The sequence below is a fragment of the Malaclemys terrapin genome, chromosome 3, assembly GCF_027887155.1.
Source record: "Malaclemys terrapin pileata isolate rMalTer1 chromosome 3, rMalTer1.hap1, whole genome shotgun sequence".
Taxonomy (NCBI): Eukaryota; Metazoa; Chordata; order Testudines; family Emydidae; genus Malaclemys; species Malaclemys terrapin.
This window is the reverse complement of record NC_071507.1, coordinates 143039095-143060166: the sequence shown is the minus strand read 5'-3', so window position 1 is coordinate 143060166 and position 21072 is coordinate 143039095. Positions and strand designations below refer to the sequence as shown.

The window sequence follows — 21072 nt, the reverse complement described above, 5'->3', positions numbered from 1 at the left end:
GTCATGGTGTGGCAGCGGAGATCGACGGAGATGCTCGGGCTGGAGCTGTGTTGCTATAAATGAGAGGAGACTTCTGGCAAGGCATTCTCTGGGAGGGTTTTGGAATTCACTCCCCTCCACTTGGTCTGAAACACTCCAAGGGAGAAATCCTGGCCCCATTCAAATCAGTGGCAAAACTTTCATTGACCTCTGTGGGGCCAGGATTTCACTAGGAATCTGATGGTCTTCAAAGATACACTGTGAAGCTCATCTTTTTTCCCAGCCATTTGAAAATGTGGGAGAGTTGTGAGGGTGGGCAATTGTTGGAGGGGAAGGGGGATTTGAGTTTGTAAATTGCATGGCAATAAAAATGGGTGATATTAAACTGTACTGCTGCTGTAGAATGTATTTTTAAGTTATGACACGGGAACCTAGAGTCTATAGCGCAGTGATTTGTAAGTGTCCTGCTTCTGGCTGCTTTTTTAACAGTGTAGTAACAGATAAAATGTCTTCTCGGGTTTGTCCTGACAACATTCATGAATCAACTGAACTCTACTATTTCAAAAATATAAAATGTAAGAGAATTTTTTAAACAAAAAAGTGAATTAAATTAACAGAACTTGTTGCCTCAGGGGTTTGGTAATAAGCTTTGGAGCTTTGCACTTTTATCACCAATCTAAGGCCTTGTCTACACTACGAGAGTAGTTCGATTTTACTTAAATCGAATTTTTGGAATCGATATTGCAAAGTCGAACGTGTGTGTCCACACTAAGGACAGTAATTCGACTTTGTGAGTCCACACTAACGGGGAAAGCGTCGACATTGGAAGTGGTGCACTGTGGTCAGCTATCCCACAGTTCCCGGAGTCCCCGCTGCCCATTGGAATTCTGGGTGGAGCCGCAAATGCCTTCTGGGTAAAAAAAAGGTGTCCAGGGTGCTTTTGGGTAACTGTCGTCATCCGTCCATCACTCCCGCCCTCCCTCCCTGAAAGCGCCGGCGGGAAATCAGTTCGCGCACTTTTCTAGTCAGTGACAGCGCGGACGCCACAGCACTGCGAGCATGGAGCCTGCTGCAACCATCACTGCAGTTGTGGCCGCTCTCAACGCCTCGCAACTTATCATACACCTTTCCCTGAGGCAGATGCAGAAAAGTCAGGCGAGGAGGCTACGTCAACGCGGTGATGGCCTGAAGTCTGAGAGTAGCACAGACCTCTCAGAAAGCAGGGGACCCAGCGCCGAGAACATCACGGTGGCAATGGGTCATGTTGATGCCGTCGAAAGGAGATTCTGGGCATGGGAAACAAGCACTGAGTGGTGGGACCGCATAGTGCTGCAGGTCTGGGATGAATCCCAGTGGCTGCGAAACTTTCGCATGCGGAAGGGAACTTTCCTGGAACTTTGTGAGTTGCTGTCCCCTGCCCTGAAGCGCAATGACACCCGGATGCGAGCAGCCCTGACTGTCCAGAAGCGAGTGGCCATAGCCCTGTGGAAGCTTGCAACGCCAGACAGCTACCGGTCAGTCGCGAACCAGTTTGGGGTGGGCAAATCTACCGTGGGGGTTGTTGTGATGCAAGTAGCCAAGGCAATCGTTGATGTACTGCTGCCAAAGGTAGTCACCCTGGGAAACGTGGAGGCGATCATAGATGGCTTCGCAGCGATGGGATTCCCAAACTGCGGTGGGGCCATAGATGGAACTCACATCCCTATCCTGGCACCGGAACACCAGGCCAGCCAGTACATTAACAGAAAGGGCTACTTTTCCATGGTGCTGCAAGCACTGGTGGACCACAGGGGACGTTTTACCAACATCTACGTGGGATGGCCGGGCAAGGTTCATGACGCTCGTGTTTTCAGGAACTCTGGTCTGTTTAGACGGCTGCAGCAAGGTATTTACTTCCCGGACCACAAAATAACTCTTGGGGATGTGGAGATGCCTATAGTCATCCTCGGGGACCCAGCCTACCCGCTAATGCCCTGGCTCATGAAGCCCTATACTGGCGCCCTGGACACTGAAAAAGAACTCTTCAACTACCGGCTGAGCAAGTGCAGAATGGTGGTGGAGTGTGCTTTTGGCCGTCTCAAGGGGAGATGGAGAAGCTTACTGACTCGCTGTGATCTCAGCGAAACCAATATCCCCATTGTTATTGCAGCTTGCTGTGTGCTCCACAATCTCTGTGAGAGCAAGGGGGAGACCTTTATGGCGGGGTGGGAGGTTGAGGAAAATAGCCTGGCTGCTGATTACTCACAGCCAGACAGCCGGGCGATTAGAAGAGACCAGCGGGAAGCGCTGTGCATCCGGGAGGCTTTGAAAGCAAAGTTCCTGAGTGAGCAGGGTAACCTGTGACTTTAAAGTTTGTGTATTGAGAAGCTAAACCTGCCCCCATTTCTTTGCCCAGTTAATGTTGACTATCCTATCCAGTTACATACCCCCTTCACCCCACTTCCAACACACGTTTCAAAATAAAAATAGTTCTACTTTGTTAAAGCACACCGTTTTCTTTAATACTGTATTCGCGGGAATTTTTTAAAACTGGGACGCAGACTGTGGTGCGGAGCGGGTGTACTGTAGTGGCGCGAATGCAGCTTCTAAACTCAAGGATTGACAGGCTCCGCTGCGGTGGGATGGTTGTTTCAACGGAGCCTGTCACCCCTCCTGATAGGGACTGTGTGTATGGGGGGGTCTATGTGACTTTGTGGCAGGGGGAGGACGGTTACAGATCCCCTGCTGTGTGGCTCTGTGATCCTGCCTAAGGACCGCCGCTTAAGATCTGTAACTGCCCTCCCCTGCCACAAAGTCACAGAGCAACCCACCCCCCACCACATAACATAAAAACAACCTCCCAGACTAACCAGGGTAACTAGTCACTGCATCACTGCACTATGTATGTGCCCTGCTGCTGTGCCTGCCCCCGACTATATACCCTGCCAAAGGTGACTGTCCTGTCGAATTACCAACCCCCTATCCCCCCCTCCTGCAAAAGAACATGATGGAAACAGTAGTTAACAGAAACGTATTTTTTATTATCAACCAAACATGGAACTGGGAAAGTGAAACTTGGACGGGGGCTTGTGTCAGGCGGGAAGGAAAGAACTTGTCAAATTTTGGGGAATGAGAGCCTTCTGCTGCTCGAGCTCTCTGCAGGGGTGGAGTGAGAGTTAGCAGGGACTCTGCCGCCTCTCCTTCTGTGCACTTTGGGTGAGGGGAGTATGGGACTTGGTGGCGGGGGAGGGCGGTTAGAGATGGACTGCAGCGGGGCTCTGTCCTCCTGCCTCCGTTCCTGCAGAACATCCACAAGGCGCCGGAGCGTGTCCGTTTGCTCCCTCATTAGTCCAAGCAGGGTTTGAGTCGCCTGCTGGTCTTCCTGACGCCACCTCTCCTCCCGATCCATGTTGGCTTGGTGCATTCGGGTCAAGTTCTCCCGCCACTGGGTCTGCTGTGCTGCCTGGGCTCTGGAGCAGGCTATAAGCTCCGAGAACATGTCCTCCCGTGTCCTCTTCTTCTTATGCCTAATCCGCGCTAGCCTCTGGGAGTGTGATGACAGGCTAGGTTGTGAGACAGTCGCAGATGGGGCTGTGGGAATGGGAAAAAGGGAGTGAATTCCTCAGAAAGATAAATGTAGTTGTGAACAAAGAACATAGTCTTTCTCTGTTAACAAGACCATGCACAGCACCTCTCACATGCGCACTCAGCACAAGGTCGAATTCTCGGCCTTCGCATTCAGTGCCTGGGGTCTTCTACAGCACATTTGAGAAGCCTCTCAGGAGAACGGAATTTCTGTTGCAGGCAGACATGGTAAGCCGTAGACTTGTGGCAGCTTAAAACTTTAATATTAGCAATGGCCTCATTTCACATTGAAATCAATGTCGGTCCCTGCTGCCAGCAATTCGGCAAGCAGGAAGTCTGCTCCTGTCCCACACCCTCGCGGCTGTCCCCGGGAACGATCCCTTTCGGCTGCCCCTCTCCCGCCTCCACCGCGTGGCTGCAAACCAGCGGTTACAGTTCTGTAAAGGAACGGCAAAGCAGTCCCAACACTAACATTCCCCTACCTCATTCAAAGCAGGTCATCATGAGCGACATCACCCTCATGAGGATCTCTGACAGCGAGAAAGAGAGAATGCTCCGGGAAAGCCTGCAAAGACCAGGGCCGTATGCCGCCATGCTGTGCAGAGCAATGATTCCAGAGTACTTGATAGTCTCGTGGCGTGGCAACGTGTCCTACTACGGAGGACCCAATAAGGCCGCTCTCCCCAAGAACCTAATGCAGCGGATTTCCAATTACCTCCAGGAGAGCTTCCTCGAGATGTCACAGGAGGATTTCTGCTCCATCCCCGGACATATAGACCGCATTTTACTGTAGCTGCTGTAGCAGTGACTAACCAGTAGAGCGGCTTGGGCAGGACAATCATGCAAAACCGGACATTGCTAGATGTTTTTTCAATAGTTGCACTGCCCATGACTGAACCGTTAAGCTAATCAAACTAATCATGAGAAACCCATTTTTTAAATTGTTAATATTCCTGTTCTGTTACAAATAAATGTTTAGATTTTTACAACACTTACTGGCTGATCCTTCCCCAGATTCTGTGTCCGGGGTAACGGCTGGGGAGGGTTGGTAGGGGATCTCTGTAAGGGTGATGAAGAGATCCTGGCTGTCGGGGAAATCAGCGTTGTGAGCGCTGTCGACTGCCTCGTCCTCCTCATCTCCTTCCTCATCTTCCCCGTCCGCTAACATGTCCGAGGATCCAGCCGTGGACACTATCCCATCCTCAGAGTCCACGGTCACTGGTGGGGTAGTGGTGGCGGCCGCACCGAGGATGGAATGCAGTGCCTCGTAGAAACGGGATGTCTGGGGATGGGATCCAGAGCGTCCGTTTGCCTCTTTGGTCTTCTGGTAGCCTTGTCTCAGCTCCTTGATTTTCACGCGGCACTGCGTTACATCCCGGCTGTATCCTCTCTCTGCCATGTCTTTAGAGATCTTCTCGTAGATCTTTGCATTCCGTCTTTTGGATCGCAGCTCGGAAAGCACGGACTCATCGCCCCACACAGCGATGAGATCCAAGACTTCCCGATCAGTCCATGCTGGGGCCCTCTTTCTATTCTGAGATTGCACGGCCATCACTGCTGGAGAGCTCTGCATCGTTGCCAGTGCTGCTGAGCTCGCCACGATGTCCAGACAGGAAATGAGATTCAAACTGGCCAGACAGGAAAAGGAATTCAAATTCAAATTTTCCCGGGGCTTTTCCTGTGTGGCAGTTCAGAGCATCCGAGCTCGTACTGCTGTCCAGAGCGTCAACAGAGTGGTGCACTGTGGGATAGCTCCCGGAGCTATTAGCGTCGATTTCCATCCACACCTAGCGTAATTCGACATGGCCATGTCGAATTTAGCGCTACTCCCCTCGTCGGGGAGGAGTACAGAAGTCGAATTAAAGAGACCTCTATGTCGAACTAAATACCTTTGCGGTGTGGACGGGTGCAGGGTTAATTCGATGTAACGGCGCTAACTTCGACATAAACGCCTAGTGTAGACCAGGCCTAAATGCAATTCACACTGCTGATTGTTTGGTTGATAAAGGCAATAGTCAAGTATCAGAGGGGTAGCTGTGTTAGTCTGAATCTGTAAAAAGCAACAGAGGGTCCTGTGGCACCTTTAAGACTAACAGAAGTATTGGGAGCATAAGCTTTTGTGGGTAAGAACCTCACTTCTTCTGATGCAAGTAATGGAAATTTCCAGAGGCAGGTATAAATCAGTATGGAGATAACGAGGTTAGTTCAATCAGGGAGGGTGAGGTGCTCTGCTAGCAGTTGAGGTGTGAACACCAAGGGAGGAGAAACTGCTTCTGTAGTTGGATAGCCATTCACAGTCTTTGTTTAATCCTGATCTGATGGTGTCAAATTTGCAAATGAACTGGAGCTCAGCAATTTCTCTTTGGAGTCTGGTCCTGAAGTTTTTTTGCTGTAAGATGGCTACCTTTACATATGCTATTGTGTGGCCAGGGAGGTTGAAGTGTTCTCCTACAGGTTTTGTATATTGCCATTCCTGATATTTGACCTGTGTCCATGTATCCTCTTGCGTAGTGACTGTCCAGTTTGGCCAATGTACATAGCAGAGGGGCATTGCTGGCACATGATGGCATATATAACATTGGTGGACGTGCAAGTGAATGAGCTGGTGATGTTGTAGCTGATCTGGTTAGGTCCTGTGATGGTGGTGCTGATGTAGATATGTGGGCAGAGTTGGCATCGAGGTTTGTTGCATGGGTTGGTTCCTGAGTTAGAGTTGTTATGGTGCAGTGCGTGGTTGCTGGTGAGAATATGCTTAAGGTTGGCGGGTTGTCTGTGGGTGAGGACTGGCCTGCCTCCCAAGGTCTGTGAAAGTGAGGGATCATTGTCCAGGATGGGTTGTAGATCACTGATGATGCGTTGGAGAGGTTTAAGCTGAGGACTGTAGGTGATGGCCAGTAGAGTTCTGTTGGTTTCTTTTTTGGGCCTGTCTTGTAGCAGGAGGCTTCTAGGTACATGTCTGGCTCTGTTGATTTGTTTCTTTATTTCCTTGTGTGGGTATCATAGTTTTGAGAATGCTTGGTGAAGATCTTGTAGGTGTTGGTCTCTGTCTGAGGGGTTGGAGCAGATGCGGTTGCACCTCAGCGCTTGGCTGTAGACGATGGATCATGAGTGTGTCCGGGGTGGAAGCTGGAGGCATGTACGTAGGCGTAGCGGTCGGTGAGTTTTCAGTATAGGGTGGTGTTAACGTGGCCATTGCTTATTTGTACTGTGGTGTCTAGGAAGTGCACCTCCCGTGTAGATTGGTCCAGGCTGAGCTTGATGGTGGGGTGGAAGCTGTTGAAATCATGGTGGAATTCTTCCAGGGTCTCCTTTCCATGGGTCCAGATGATGAAGATGTCATCAATGTAGCGTAGGTAGAGATGGGGCGTGAGTGGACGAGAGCTGAGGAAGCGTTGTTCCAGGTCAGCCATAAAAATGTTGGCATATTGTGGGGCCATGCGGGTGCCCATAGCGGTGCCATTGGTCTGGAGGTATATATTGTCACCAAATTTGAAATAATTGTGCGTGAGGATAAAGTCACAGAGCTCAGCAACAAGTTGTGCTGTGTCATCATCAGGGATACTGTTCCTGACAGCTTGTATTCCATCTGTGTGTGGGATGTTTGTGTAGAGAGCCTCTACATCCATGGTGACTAGGATGGTGTTTTCTGGGAGGTCACCAATGCATTGTAGTTTTCTCAGGAAATCAGTGGTGTCACGGAGATAGCTGGGAGTGCTGGTGGCGTAGGGTCTGAGTACGGAGTCCACATATCCAGACAGTCCTTCAGTGAGAGTGCCAATGCCCGAGATGATGTGGCATCCAGGATTTCCAGGTTTGTGGAGCTTGGGTAGTAGATAGAATAACCCCAGTCAGGGCTCTAAGGGTATGTTGATTTGTTCCTGTGTTAGTGTAGGGAGTGTCCTGAGTAGATGGTGCAGTTTCTTAGTGTATTCCTCAGTGGGATCTGAGGAAAGTGGCCTGTAGAATTTGGTACTGGAGAGTTGTCTGGCAGCCTCCTTCTGGTAGTCAGACCTGTTCATGATGACAACAGCACCTCCTTTATCAGCCTCTTTGATGATAATGTCAGGGTGGTTTCTGAGGCTGTGGATGGCATTGCGTTCTGCACGACTTAGGTTATGAGGCAAGCGATGTTGTTTTTCCACAATGTCTGCCTGTGCACGTCGGCGGAAGCATTCTATGTATAGGTCCAGACTGTCATTTCAACCCTCAGGAGGAGTCCATGTGGAGTTCTTCTTCCTGTGTTGTTGGTGGGAGGGTATCTGTGTATCAGTGCGCTGTTCAGTGTTATCTTGAAAGTATTCTTTGAGTCGGAGGCGGCAAAAGTAGGCTTCTAGATCACCGCAGAACTGTATCATGTTCGTGGGGGTGCTGGGGCAAAAAGAGAGTCCCCGAGATAGGACAGACTCTTCTGCTGGGTTGTGTTCATGTAATATACTTAAGACTTCTGCAAGGCATTTGACTTGATACAACATGACATTTTGATTAAAAAACTAGAATGATACAAAATTAAAAATGAGAGAGATAATGTAGGTGAGTTAATATCTTTTAAAGGACCAAGTTCTGTTGGTGGAAGATACAAGCTTTCGAGCTACACAGAGCTCTTCTTTAGGACAACAGAAGTTGCTCCAGCAAAAGATATGATCTCACCTACCTTGTCTCCCTCATATCCTGGGACCATTGCAGCTACAACAACACTGCAAAGAAAATAAATGGATTAAAAACTGGCTAACTGATGGGTCTCAAAATGTAATTGTAAATGGGGAAGAAGAACCACAAAAATGATAAACGGATTGGTAAATATGTCATAGTGAGAGACTTCAGGAGCTCAATCTATTTAGCTTAATAAAGAGAAGGTTAAAGGGTGACTTGATCATAGTTTACATACCGATCAAATATTTGATAATGGTCTCTTCAATCTATGAGACAAAGGTATAGCAAGGTCCAATGGCAGAAACTAAACAAATTCATACAGGAAATAAGGTGTATGTTTTTAACAGTGATGTAGTTTGCCATTGGAATAACTTACCAAGAATTGTGGTGGATTCTCTATCACTGGCAATTTTTAAATTATAGAATATCAGAGTTGGAAGGAACCTCAAGAAGTCATCTAGTCCAACCCCCTGCTCAAAGCAAGACCAACCCCCAGATAGATTTTTACCCCAGTTCCCTAAATGTCCCCCTGAAGGATTGAACTCACAATTGTGGCTTTAAGCAGGCCAATGCTCAAACCCCTGAGATATCCCTCCCCCCCAAGATTAGATGTTTTTTTCAAGAGATGCTCTAGTTCAAACAGGAATTATTTTGGGGAATTTCTATGGCTCATGTTATGCAGGAGGTCAGACTAGAGGATGACAGTGGTCCCTTCTTGCCTTAGAATCTATGAAAGTCCTTATCTGATGGCTCTTTGGTGGCCTATGTGAAATGAGCTGGTGGTCTCAGGCCAGTTTCTAGCAGCCAGGTGTTCCAGTTCATTGGCTGGCACATTTGGCTGTTTCAGTAGAGAAGCCAAAGACTGAATGTGTTTGAAACCAGAACTGTTTTCCCTTCCCTACAGGGGACGTCTTCAGGGCAGAATGGATGCATGCTGTTGAAGCATGGCTACTACTCTTTCTGTGCTTAGTCCACAGATAAAAGAAAGACTGGTGTCTCCAGGGCTGTCACCATAAATTTGTTCTGTTAGAACAAATTCAATGTGAAGACAAGACTGTGGCCACTCTGAGGTTTGGAAGAAGTCTATTTGAAATATATTGGATGTATAATTGTTAAATACACAAGTAGAAGATGACTATTTAGAAACCTCTGATGTTGATGCTGAATATCTGGCAGCTTAGTCTGTTATTGACCTGAAAGTTTCTAGGTCTTTTGCATTTGTCTGCTGACGGACCTGCCTCAGATACTAGGGAACATTTAGGAATTGACACAACCTTCATTATGCCTTGAGAAGAGAGTCAAACTCTCTACTTTGAGAAGTGGAACAGCAGGTGCAGAACACAAGTCACCAACCCTATTCATACTTGAGCAATAAAGTGGATCCTTCTACAAAGACACACATGGTGAACACAAGTCTGACTTCTATCAATTCAATCTAAAATAGTCACAGAAGATTGTTGGGGATTAACAAACAGTGCAAGATTATTTTCAAAACTGGAAAATAATCTGACACACAGAGGCATGGGGGGAACCAATAACAAATATGCTAAACTCATGCAATGTTGCAAAAAAGCAAAGACATCAGCAAGGTAAATCCGTTCATCCTTCTTTTGGTTTAAAGGCTAATCTAAGAAATCACTATAGGATTGGTCACGAGTCTAGCAATGGTATGGGTTGTGAGAGTAAAAATGAAGGTTTGTAAGAAACTTTTTTGTATTATAATTATTCACATGCAAGTTAATATTTAATAAAACATCAAAGAGAACAAACTCATTATGCTCTTTTAAAGCCTGATCCAACTCCCTTTCAAGTTACTGGAAACACTCCCATTCACTTCAGTGGGAGTTGGATCAGCTCACTAATCAGAAAAAAATACCCCCATAGGTTTCTATCTCCACTGTTCCCACAATGGAACAGAGCAATTAGTTGTTTATACATGGATATAGACATGGCATAAATAAAATACCATGGGCCTGATTCTGCTCTAACTGCATTGATCTCAACAGTTACTCCTGATTTACACCAGTGCTAGAGAAGAATAAGGCACCAGAACTTTATGCCTTCTCAACTCCTTAAACACATTGCAGTGAGTTAATCCTGCAGAAAATCTGCTGAACCTGTACATACAGTGACTTCTAAAATAAAGTCTATGGCTGCCAAAAGCTGTATAAGAAGTCAGAAATAACATACAGCATGGCAGGTGTTTTAGTGTAATAAAGCCATGCCTTAGGTACATTGGGAAGCATGAGATTGATGTAGTTCCAGACCCTGAGAATTATTACAATATAGAATGTAACGTTGTCCTACAATTCCTACCCTGTATTTCAAACAGTATTTTTTTAAATTTGTTTGCTCTCATCACCACATTAAGGCCACCATCTTGGATTTCCTTCTGAGGAGGAAATCTCCACTTCTCAGTATGAAACTTCAAAAGCTTTTAGTCTTAAAACAACTCTTTGAGCATATGTGGCTGTGTTCATGCACCACCATCAGCTAAACTAAAACATGTGTAAATGTGAACAGTTTAGAACCTGCAGGCCCTAAAAAGTAGGCCTAGCTTGTAAGTGAAGGAAGCAACTTCATTAGCTCAGCCAGCAAAGGGACTGACATACAGCAGTGTGCATTTCACCGACATTCCTTCTTCTTAGCATGTATGCAATGGACCCTTCACTGAATTTGGTCCACTGCTTGGATTATTAACTTCCCTGGCCCAGGCTGGGTACTGACAGGGAGCACAACATGAATGCTGCTCCATGCCCCCCACAGACATTCCTTGAAGCAGAGGGCAGTGAGGGCAGTGGTTAGTGGGAAACACACAAAAGGGAGTGGGTAAGATTTTCAGAAGTGCCCAGGTGACACAGGAGTACAAGCCCCATTGACTTTCAATAGGGCTTCTGTTCCTAAGTCACTTAGGCACTTTTGAAAATCCCATTCTGTATGTTTTATATTACACAACAATCGAAGGATAATTTCTGAAGTACGACACAGCTTTTAAAGCAGTTAGGAATCCATCCTGCAATGACAGAAAGAGAGCAACCAGGAGCAAATTTCTTCAGCTGCATTCAAGACCATAAAACCTTCAAATATAGCCACAGACTTTCCTACGTCACACAAGAAAATCCAGTATGGTGGTTGTGATGTGCCAAACAAATTCCTGCCTGTGCTGCTAAATTCACACTGAATGTAATAGAAATAACAGTGAACATGGACACTACTAGCATTGGCTTTCGGCTGCCTTCTCATACAAGATTTCAGCTTCAACTGGCTTGTGCTCAAGACTAGGAATATACTCCCCAACACAGAGATATACTTACTTTTTACCCCTTTTTAATTCTCCACTATGCCAAAAAATTTATTTTAAAATATATTTGGTAGTTTTTCTACTTCAAGATTTTTCAAGGTGTCAAGTTGGGCCTTTCCCCAACAATAGCAATAATTAACTTAGCCAGCGATCATGTTTTAAGGTTGGTTATATTTTTTAAGAGGTTTTTGCCTTTCTTCTGAAAAGTGCCAGAAATATGGGCTTTCTGTTTCATGCTGTGGTTCCTCTCTTTGTTTTTGTTTTTAATATGTTGCCTCTTCTGTCTTGATTTTCAATGGGAAAGCCAATAACAAAGGAATGGATAGCAGGGAAGGAGGCACAGCCAGTACTAAGCACTAATCAGGAAGCATTTCTCAATTCTATCAGTCCCATTCTCTGGTTCTGAATCTCTGTGGGGAGCAGAAATACAGCCATAGTCAGCATATCAACTACCCAGCATAGCAAGTGACAATCATCAGAAAACAAAATTTAAATACTTTATGAAAACCTAGAGTTTGCTCAGCTCAGCTGCAGCTTATCTTTCGGTTAATGATGGGAGTGATTGGGAGTCAGAGGAAGAGAACAGTACTCAACATTTCAGCTGGGTGACATGGAGAGGAGTTCATCAAAAATTCAAGTGTGACCTATATTAAATTATCTGAACTACCTTTTTGATGGTCATTTGAACAAGGTGTCCTAGGTCCTGATCCTTCAAACAATTATACACATGCTTCACTTTGTGCAACTGTTGCCCCATTAAAGTCAATGGGATATTCACATGTATGGAGTTAACTGTTTGTAGGCCCTAGTTTTTCATTACAGTTTTCATCCCCTCCCTTTCACCCAGTTTGGGGACTAGTGCCCAGGCCCTTTTCTGAAGTACATGAGTCACAAAACACAAACAAAATAGTCTTTACGGGCAATTTTTTTTCTAAATAACTTTTAGAAATCCTCTCTGTTAAGAGGAAAACGCTCCTGTGATAAATTAATGGGAGATATTTTGCAGAAGCTAATTTTGTAATAATGTGACAGGAAATGTAAAATGTCTCCTGAAAATAAAATCCACATGCAAGCTAAATTTCTGTGACTTAAAGATGATGACGCAAGAGATATATTTAGACATTTACTACCAGCTTCTGTTTGATTAACTCTCTCTAAATGCAAACTAAAGAGATGTTTTTACAATGAGCAGCTATGCTCTTGTCTTTGAAAAACAAACAAAGAAGGTTGCAGTCCCATTTAGTTGATTGGTGTTACCTGCCCGTGCACGGACCATTTGGTCGCAGTCTTGTTCTATGTGAAAGGGGATGGTTTATTCCATGCTAATGCTGGGATTGTGTGTCATCAGAGCTGGCAGCGCTGGGGCATTAATTGACATCATGTATCAGGTTAGGTTAATAATCTGCATCTTGGTTCTGCTTGAGCAGATCTGAATGCCTGGGGGGTAGAGATCAGTGATGAAAAGGAAGTCTCTGGGGGAAAGGATTAGATACTGGATAGTCAATGGGATGGTACTTGCATCCCGAGATGTACAGATTTAATGCTCATCTTTGTTATTAATCACAGGCTACACCTGGAAAGCAGCACTGTTTAGAGAGTGGGGTCAGTAAATCTGACCCTCCCAAGGATGCCCGCAGCAATCAAAGCAACTTTGGATGGCATAACAACAGACACGAGCAACCTGGATGGGACATTACCAGAATTCGAGAAAAACAGCAGGGATGTGCAGATACCTTCTTGTTTTAGCAAGATTACCCAAGAGCCTGGAAAGAATTTCCCTCACACCAAACAAGTTGGGACTTACCTGGTGGGGAAAATGATCAACAAAGGCTCTTTTGCCAAGGTGATGGAGGGACTACACATCCCCACAGGGGAGAAGGTAAACTCATAATGGAGTAAGTTTAACTAATAATTGCCACTACTCTCACTGCATTGTATGTGGGAGGAATTCAGATGATTGTTTTTAATCCCACAAACCAGTCACTCAGTGAACTACCACTCTAAGCCTTAAAACTGAACCTGTCGGGCTTCAGAAATGGAGTTTACTGTTCACTTAAAAGCCAGTCATACATGTGAATGTAAATTTGTATCATTGTTTTCATGTAGCTGTAATTGGACATTGAGCTAGTTCTGACAGCAAAGCCATCATCTGTTGAAAGAGGGAAAAGATTGTGGCATAATTACAACCTCAGATCTATTTTCTGCAGTAATCCTCCCTGAGTCAATATCCTGTATCTGATCCTTAAAGCTATGGAGAAGTGTTTATAGAAAAACTACCCACTGCAACAGCAATATCTTAGATGGCAGGATGTAGTTAGTTAATATATATTTTCCCCAGCTAAAATACAAAAATATGTGCCACAAGTCTCCTTTATGGAGCTGTATGATGTACTATTACATTTGTATTTGTTGTCAACTTTATTTTTCGAATGGCTCTAAACAACATATGATATTTTGTTATTTATGGCCCGATCAAAGACCACTAATACCAAAGGGAGTCTTTCCTTTGCCGGGTTTTGGATCAGGCCCTAAGGGAACATGTTAGAAAAAGAACACATTGACCACCTTCCAGTATACAGTTCATTTAAAGGGACATAATTATTTTTTGTCTTTAGGTGTGCTTTACATGCGCACCTTACTTACTGCAATCAGCAGGCTATACAAAGATACAGATATAGATATGATGTGGATATCAGACGGCAGATTTTGACCCTTGAGGGAGACAGGAAGCTTATGCTTCACTCTGGAAATGCATCCTTTCTGCACCATCAAATTGTCAAGACAAATCTAAATAATCAGGAGTTCACTAAAATAAACTTATTCCCCAAGCATATTGAAAATAGATCTATGTTGCTCAAAGTTGAAATGGGTGTTGCCAATTTGCATATATTCTACAATTTAGGTAGCCATAAAAGTCATTGACAAGAAAAAAGCCAAGCAGGATTCCTACGTTTTAAAAAATATGAAGCGGGAGCCCCGGATACACCAGATGATTAAGCATCCTAATATTGTTCAGCTATATGAGACACTGGAGACTGAAAACTCCTATTACATGGTGATGGAACTATGCCTAGGTGGAGACCTCATGGACAGAATCTGTGACAAAAAGAAACTGGAAGAAAGGGAAGTAAGGGACTATACCAGGCAGATCATGTCTGCAGTTGAACATCTGCATCGCCATGGGATTGTCCACAGGTAGGGCTCTTTCCCCCCTTTCAAATAAAAGTGACAAAATCAATAATTCCAGAATGGGTAGCATTTTTCTTTATGGAAATTATTTATTTCACCTGCCCTAATGATAATGATAATGTCAACTCCAGAGATCAACATTTTTCAATTTTTCATCTCAATATTTTCACACAACCTCTACCCCCACTTTTCAATCCTTTCTAATAAAGTGTTTATGGTGTTTATGATGAGTGGAGAAATCCAGGGCCAGGGCAGAGGACGAATTTTATAATGTAGGTTAGGGAACTAACCTGGAAGTTTGGTTATTTTGGTTATTTTGGAATTAATTTGGGTCAAAGTGTTATCACACCAAATAAAAATAATTCAATATATTTGTTAATTTAAATACTGGTTTAGTTGTGATGAGATCCATTGTGACTTAATCTGACCTGAGTAAGGGGCAGCAGATTATTGTGTTGTCCGCAGGGCAGACCAGGGAACAAATTGCGACTCAGAGTCACAGTTAATTTTCTTGTTCCCCACTTGCTCCAGAGAGCAAGCAGTGGACCATTGCTCTAGACCAGTGACAGATTGTTTACCTTTCCGTGCTGGCCTGGCAGAGCTCATTGGTGAGTTGTGGAATCAAAGTCAAGGCTTACGTATGTGCATCCACTTTCATGGATGGGTAGCCACTCTATGGAGGCTGCTCTCATACCCCAGGCTGTGAATCATGGGGTGTGTAGAGGGCACAATGGACTAAGAGGGTGCATTATGCCTCCTAACTCCCTTGTGCAGTGATCTTTCACATTTTCTGTATTTATGTAAATAATTTGTAATTTATTATAGCTTTAAATAACAATAAAAACACCCACATATAAAGCTCTAGCCACCCTCGCACTTAATCAAACTTATAGTAACTTAACAATAGCTACCAAGCAGTATTAAATATTCATCTAGCAGGTAGCACATTAACTCTCTTACAAGTGCTTTGCGTGGTGTTTTCTGCTTTCTTGTAATCCAACAGTAAATATCTGCCTGTATCCGTTGCTTTGTACTAATCTTTTTACTCACAAAAATAAAGAATTAACTGAACAAAATTACGAAATAAAAATATGGCTTAGGTATTATAAGCAGCAAAGTATCCTAACAGAAGCCTCACTGACTATCCCAGTCTGACCTCACTGTCTTTGTGGGCTCCTAGCTAATCTATTTTAGGGTTTTTCTTTAGTGCCCACCAACATAGAGTTAGATGGGTTTGATTTAGATTATTGCTCGAGAACTCAAATAGTGAAGCTTATTATTAATAAAAGATGTTAATTAATCAAAGATAGAGCTGCACGGTACAGAAAGGCAATACATACCAATCTGGGTTGCAACTCCGCAGCTTGAATCGGTTCCACCAAATATGAGCTCACTTCAAGGTATACTTATACACAGATTGTTAATGACAAAACAGAAGATTCGCCAATTAGCACAAACTTTTCATCCTATTGCTATGAGGTCATCTTTTAGTGCGCCTAAGGCCACCTACATGCTATATCCTGGTTTTAAGCTTGATTGCAAAGTAGCCATGACATTGGCACATGTCACATGTTGGAGCTTGGTTATCAATGGTTTTGCCTAGGAATGGCACTAGGACACTCTTGACTTAATTCTGTAATATACCTTGGAACAAATAACAATTTCTATTGAGTTGGTGGTATATTTAACTAAATACTGGTCCATTTCTTGACCACTTCTAGTATTGAAATAAGGAATATTGGTCATCAGGAATCCTTTTCCCTATTTTGATTGTTATTTTGATTGTTAAGTCACCACCCTTCCCCATTCTCTCCTCACAGTCTCCATCCCTCCTTAGGTCTTGTCTTACCTTACATTTTAAGCTCTGCAAGATAGGGCTGTAGGGCTGAATGAGTCCTTAGCTGGCTCCAGTAAGTGCTGGTTACAACTGAGGGGAGGAGTTTCAAAGGAGCTGCTTGTTCTCCATCCCACTTCTGCCATCCCTGGCCCCAGCGTACTTTAGGACAGCCCTAGTACTGATCTAAACTACACCAGCTTACAATGGTGTCCAAAGGTCTGTTATGCCACCAGGGATCATAGGAACATAAGAGGCTCTGGACATGCTCCCAATATCAAGATTACACCAGCTGAGGATTCCCCTGTGCTATGGAAAAGCCTCGGCTGCCCTTTTGGGACAACTTTCTAGCCATTGGACACCATCAAAGCAGAAGCCAGGTTCTAGTTCTTAGTTTTTTTGTCAGGATATCAAATATTCCCATAATAAACACATGTTCAGCTAAGCCAATTTATAGTATCTCCTCTAAAATTTTGATCTAGTCATCACTGTTTGCTATAAGGAGTTGGTTTTGGCTGATCCTGTCTACGTGAACATCATTGCAAGGATGGTTCCATCTACAGTGTCCCTATTCTCTGTCCTTCTTTGACCCGACTGTTCTCCTTCATACGCAAGGCAGATCTCACTTCTCCTCCTTTCTTTTATACTGCCTGAACACAATTAAATTACTCACATAGAAAGCAACTGCAATATAATCACCTCTTTAATGCAACAGAGAAAATACATTCAATTCTCCATAAACTTGAAGTGCAAATCTGAGTGCTTTATACTCAAAGTATATCTTTGCAAAGATAAAAAAGACAAAAATAAAAATACTTGCCTTTGTCTTGAAACTGAAGTAATGCAACAGGAAAATCAATAGCTATATTTTAGATATTTTCCTTGAAGTTTTGAAGCACTGAAGAATTACTATGCAGCCACTTAATAAATAGTGTACCACTATAGTATACAAAATAATAATGGAATGGTATTGACTTAATCCAAAGATATTAACAGAATGGATGATTTCTAAAATGAGTATTCATTAAAAATATTCAGTAAGATATTCAGTAATTTAATGAAAGTTTCCATTCCACTAACTGAAACTGCAGGACCCTGTTATAATTATACATTTTGAGCTGTGTGGTACTATCATTATTGTAATGAAACTTTTGTTAAAAAACGTCTGCTAAGAATTAGAATATAAATGTTAAGTTTCAATATACATCTTAAAGTTTGCTTTCTGTCTTGATTTGCTTAGGGACCTGAAAATTGAGAATTTTCTTCTGGATGAAAACAACAACATCAAAATCGTTGGTAGGTGCATATCATCCATAAAAGAACATAGAAGGTTGATTCTTGTTACTGGACTTGATAGTTCATGTAGCTTTCTGTGACTATCAACCATTGATTAAACTACACATTTTGTGGGTGAGTTAGTGATTATTTAACAAATGTATCAGATGTAAATGGAACAGTCTTTGCCCAAGTGTGCCTTTACACTGTATTTGTGCATTTATTCAATTTATTTTTAAAATATGCAGAGTATTTTGCATAGGATTCAGTTTTCTTTTGTTGTGTATTGTGGGGCAACAAACAATTTAAGAATTATAGATCTCTTGTGGGAAAAGCAGAGGTGAATTATAGACACAAGCAAATAAACTTTAGACCAGGGATCGGCAACCTATCAGAAGTGGTATGCCGCGTCTTTATTAATTCACTCTGATTTAAGGTTTCGTGTGCCAGTAATACATTTTAACGTTTTTAGAAGGTCTCTTTCAATAAGTTTATAATATATAACTAAACTATTGTTGTATGTAAAGTAAATAAGGTTTTTAAAATGTTTAAGAAGCTTCATTTAAAATTAAATTAAAATGCAGAGCCCCCCAGACCAGTGGCCAGGACCCAGGCAGTGTGAGTGCCACTGAAAATCAGCTCACATGCCGCCTTCGTCACTCGTGCCATAGGTTGCCTACCCCTGCTTTAGACTAAACACATACAACTCCATAGGCTTCTATGAACTAATGCCCTCAATTGGACTCCTCATCATTAAACATTTTGAAAAGAAAACTGTTTCTATCAGTAATGGAAGCTTTGCTAGAGTGCTAAAAGGTGAGGCAAACTACTGTTAAATTGGGGGAATTTGCACCAAGCAGTTAACACGGCTCAGAAAGGCATTTATATATTTTACAGAAACCTCACAGAATTCTGCAGATAAACTTGCCTTTGCATAGCACAGATTTCCTAAACTTTTGAAAGCTTCGTTTCCATCAGGAAAAGGAAACCAAACAGGCACACCTTCGCCCCCTTTCCCTGCCCCCCCCCCCCCCCCAGCTAGTCCTTCACAACCTTCTTTCCCTCCTACACATTTGGGGAAATGTTTACGTAGCTCTTCACAATACAACACTTCCACTCCTTTCTTATGTGCTTTGATAAGTAGCGCAACAGATAATAATGCTGACATTTAATGTGTCATCCTTTGACCTGAGCTAACACCCATTGAAATGACTGGGACAGTTAATACTCAGAGCTATTGTTTCAGGCTCATTAAGAACTTGGGCTCATTAAGATATTGCTTCATCAGTTACACTTGGGCCACATTGTCAAGATTTTCTTTGCATATATAACAGCTAGAGATTTACGTTTTTTAAAAGCAAAAGTCAAAACTCTGGACAACAACTGACAGACTTCTCTTGGCAAGATCTTCACACACACCCCAATTGTCAGGATCCTGAGTGAAGGTAGGAAAGATTAGTGGCAGGAGCTTTGGATTCCAGAACTGAAGTTAGGGGTCAGAGCTAGTATCAGGGTCAAGAGTCAAGCCAGAGTCAGGAGTTAAATCAAGAGTCAAAGCTAGAGACAGAGTCAGGTATCAGGCTGAGGGTCCATACCAGGGATAAGGGTCCTTGCTGGAGTTCCAGAGGACATTTGGAGTCAGAATCCAAGTCAGAGTCGAGATCAGTACCAGGCATTCAAGACCAGAGAAGCAAGGCAGTTGTGGAAGCTAGCTAGGGATCCACATTGTGGCCTGGACACTTCCTGGTATGCTCTCATGGGTGTATATAAGGACAAGGACCCATTTAGGGATCACTAAGACCACTATCAGTCAGATCACTTGAGGCAGAACACCCTGTGGTGTAGTAGGAGGATTTTATGTTTGTATTTTGTATCATTTAGAAAGGATAAAAAATCTTGTGTAGCATGTATTAAATGTATTGATGTATGATTTGATCATATCCTGCCAGCCACCCTTTCTGAAAGCAGAAAGGAATGGCCTAATGGGCCATTGGTAAAGATGCATCAGCCAGACTCCGTGTCTGAAGCTGATTTCAAGGCAGTGACAGACCTTTAGGGTCACCACTTTGTTGTAGGTTTAGCATTTTAAAATAAGTAAAGGAAGGCAATGATTGTTTTTTCCTGTATTGCAATTTGATGTTTCAGTTCAAATGCTCTGTGTAAATCAATCCTGTTTTGTGTGTGAATGAGGAATGGGTGTGTTAGAAGATAAGTGTGAAGGCCATCACCGGACCAGATGTTCTAGGGAGGAACCGAGGACAGATGGAAGGGCACCAGGAGATTGCAATACGCCCCTATTGAGATGTCAGAGGTAGGCAGATTGACAACTCTAAAGATGTGATCAAAACCAGTATGGGATAACTCCCTAAAAAAAATTAATAAAAAAACAAAATTAAAAATAAAAAAAAATAAGAAAACAAGCACTCGTCAAACGACAATTGATTACAGCATGACGGTGCAAAACTCATTGGTCCCAATGAAGAAAAATCACTATATAAACAGGGTGTTTTGCCATAAAACTTTGGGTTCATCCTGCCAAGACTTCCCCGGAGCATCATGTTTCGACTGACAGAACCCGGCTCCTATCTATCCATGATCAACCCTAGCTGGCCACTAGAATGATCCAGACTTTGAACTGGTAACTATAACATCGACTGGCGGGACTGTGTGTGTGTGTGTGTGTGTGTGTGTGTGTGTGATTGAATGCATATGCTAATTGTTGTATTTCCAATAAATAAGGGGTATTGCCTTTTCCCCTGAAAAAGATCCTTTGTGCTTCTTATAAGCATAACATTTTTGGTGGAGAATTGCGAAAGGGGGAAGACATGCACCGTGATTGTTGAAAATACTGCTAAAAGGTATACCATATGTATAAAGTGATCGATCATTCAACTGTGCACACCCCCGGTCGTCGAGATACCAAACAATTGAGGGAGGATTAGAGTCCTTGATGCTCCTACCCATCTGTCGGAGAAAACTATACAGATAAATATATATGTAAACTGTTTGTACAAACGACTTAGATATATACACCCCCAGTCATAGAGGTACTGGGCCCAAGGGAGAGGATTAGCGTCCTCGCTCCTACCCGTCTGTCGGGGGGAAAATTGTATAGGTGAATATACCCTCAGTCATAGCAGGATTGAGCCCAAAATGTAGGGGGATTAGTGTTCCCCCCTCCTGCTCTGTCAGAGATTTTAGTGGGTACAGACTTTTTTGTTGTTGTTGTGTAAGTCCCAGCACAAGCATTGGCACGGAAAAGTTATAAAGGTAAATGAGA

General features: G+C 43.5%; 1 protein-coding gene across 1 annotated transcript in view; it reads left to right on the top strand.

Annotated features, from left to right (window-relative positions):
* Positions 1-13107: 13107 nt before the first annotated feature.
* The window catches only part of LOC128834695 (hormonally up-regulated neu tumor-associated kinase homolog A-like), a 40424-nt gene continuing 32459 nt past the window's right edge, over positions 13108-21072 (top strand). The window contains exons 1-3 of the mRNA XM_054023705.1: positions 13108-13373; positions 14397-14689; positions 17758-17813. Of these exons, the coding sequence (XP_053879680.1) occupies positions 13122-13373; positions 14397-14689; positions 17758-17813 (601 nt within the window). The 5' untranslated portion in view covers positions 13108-13121. The remainder of the gene's footprint in view (positions 13374-14396; positions 14690-17757; positions 17814-21072) is intronic.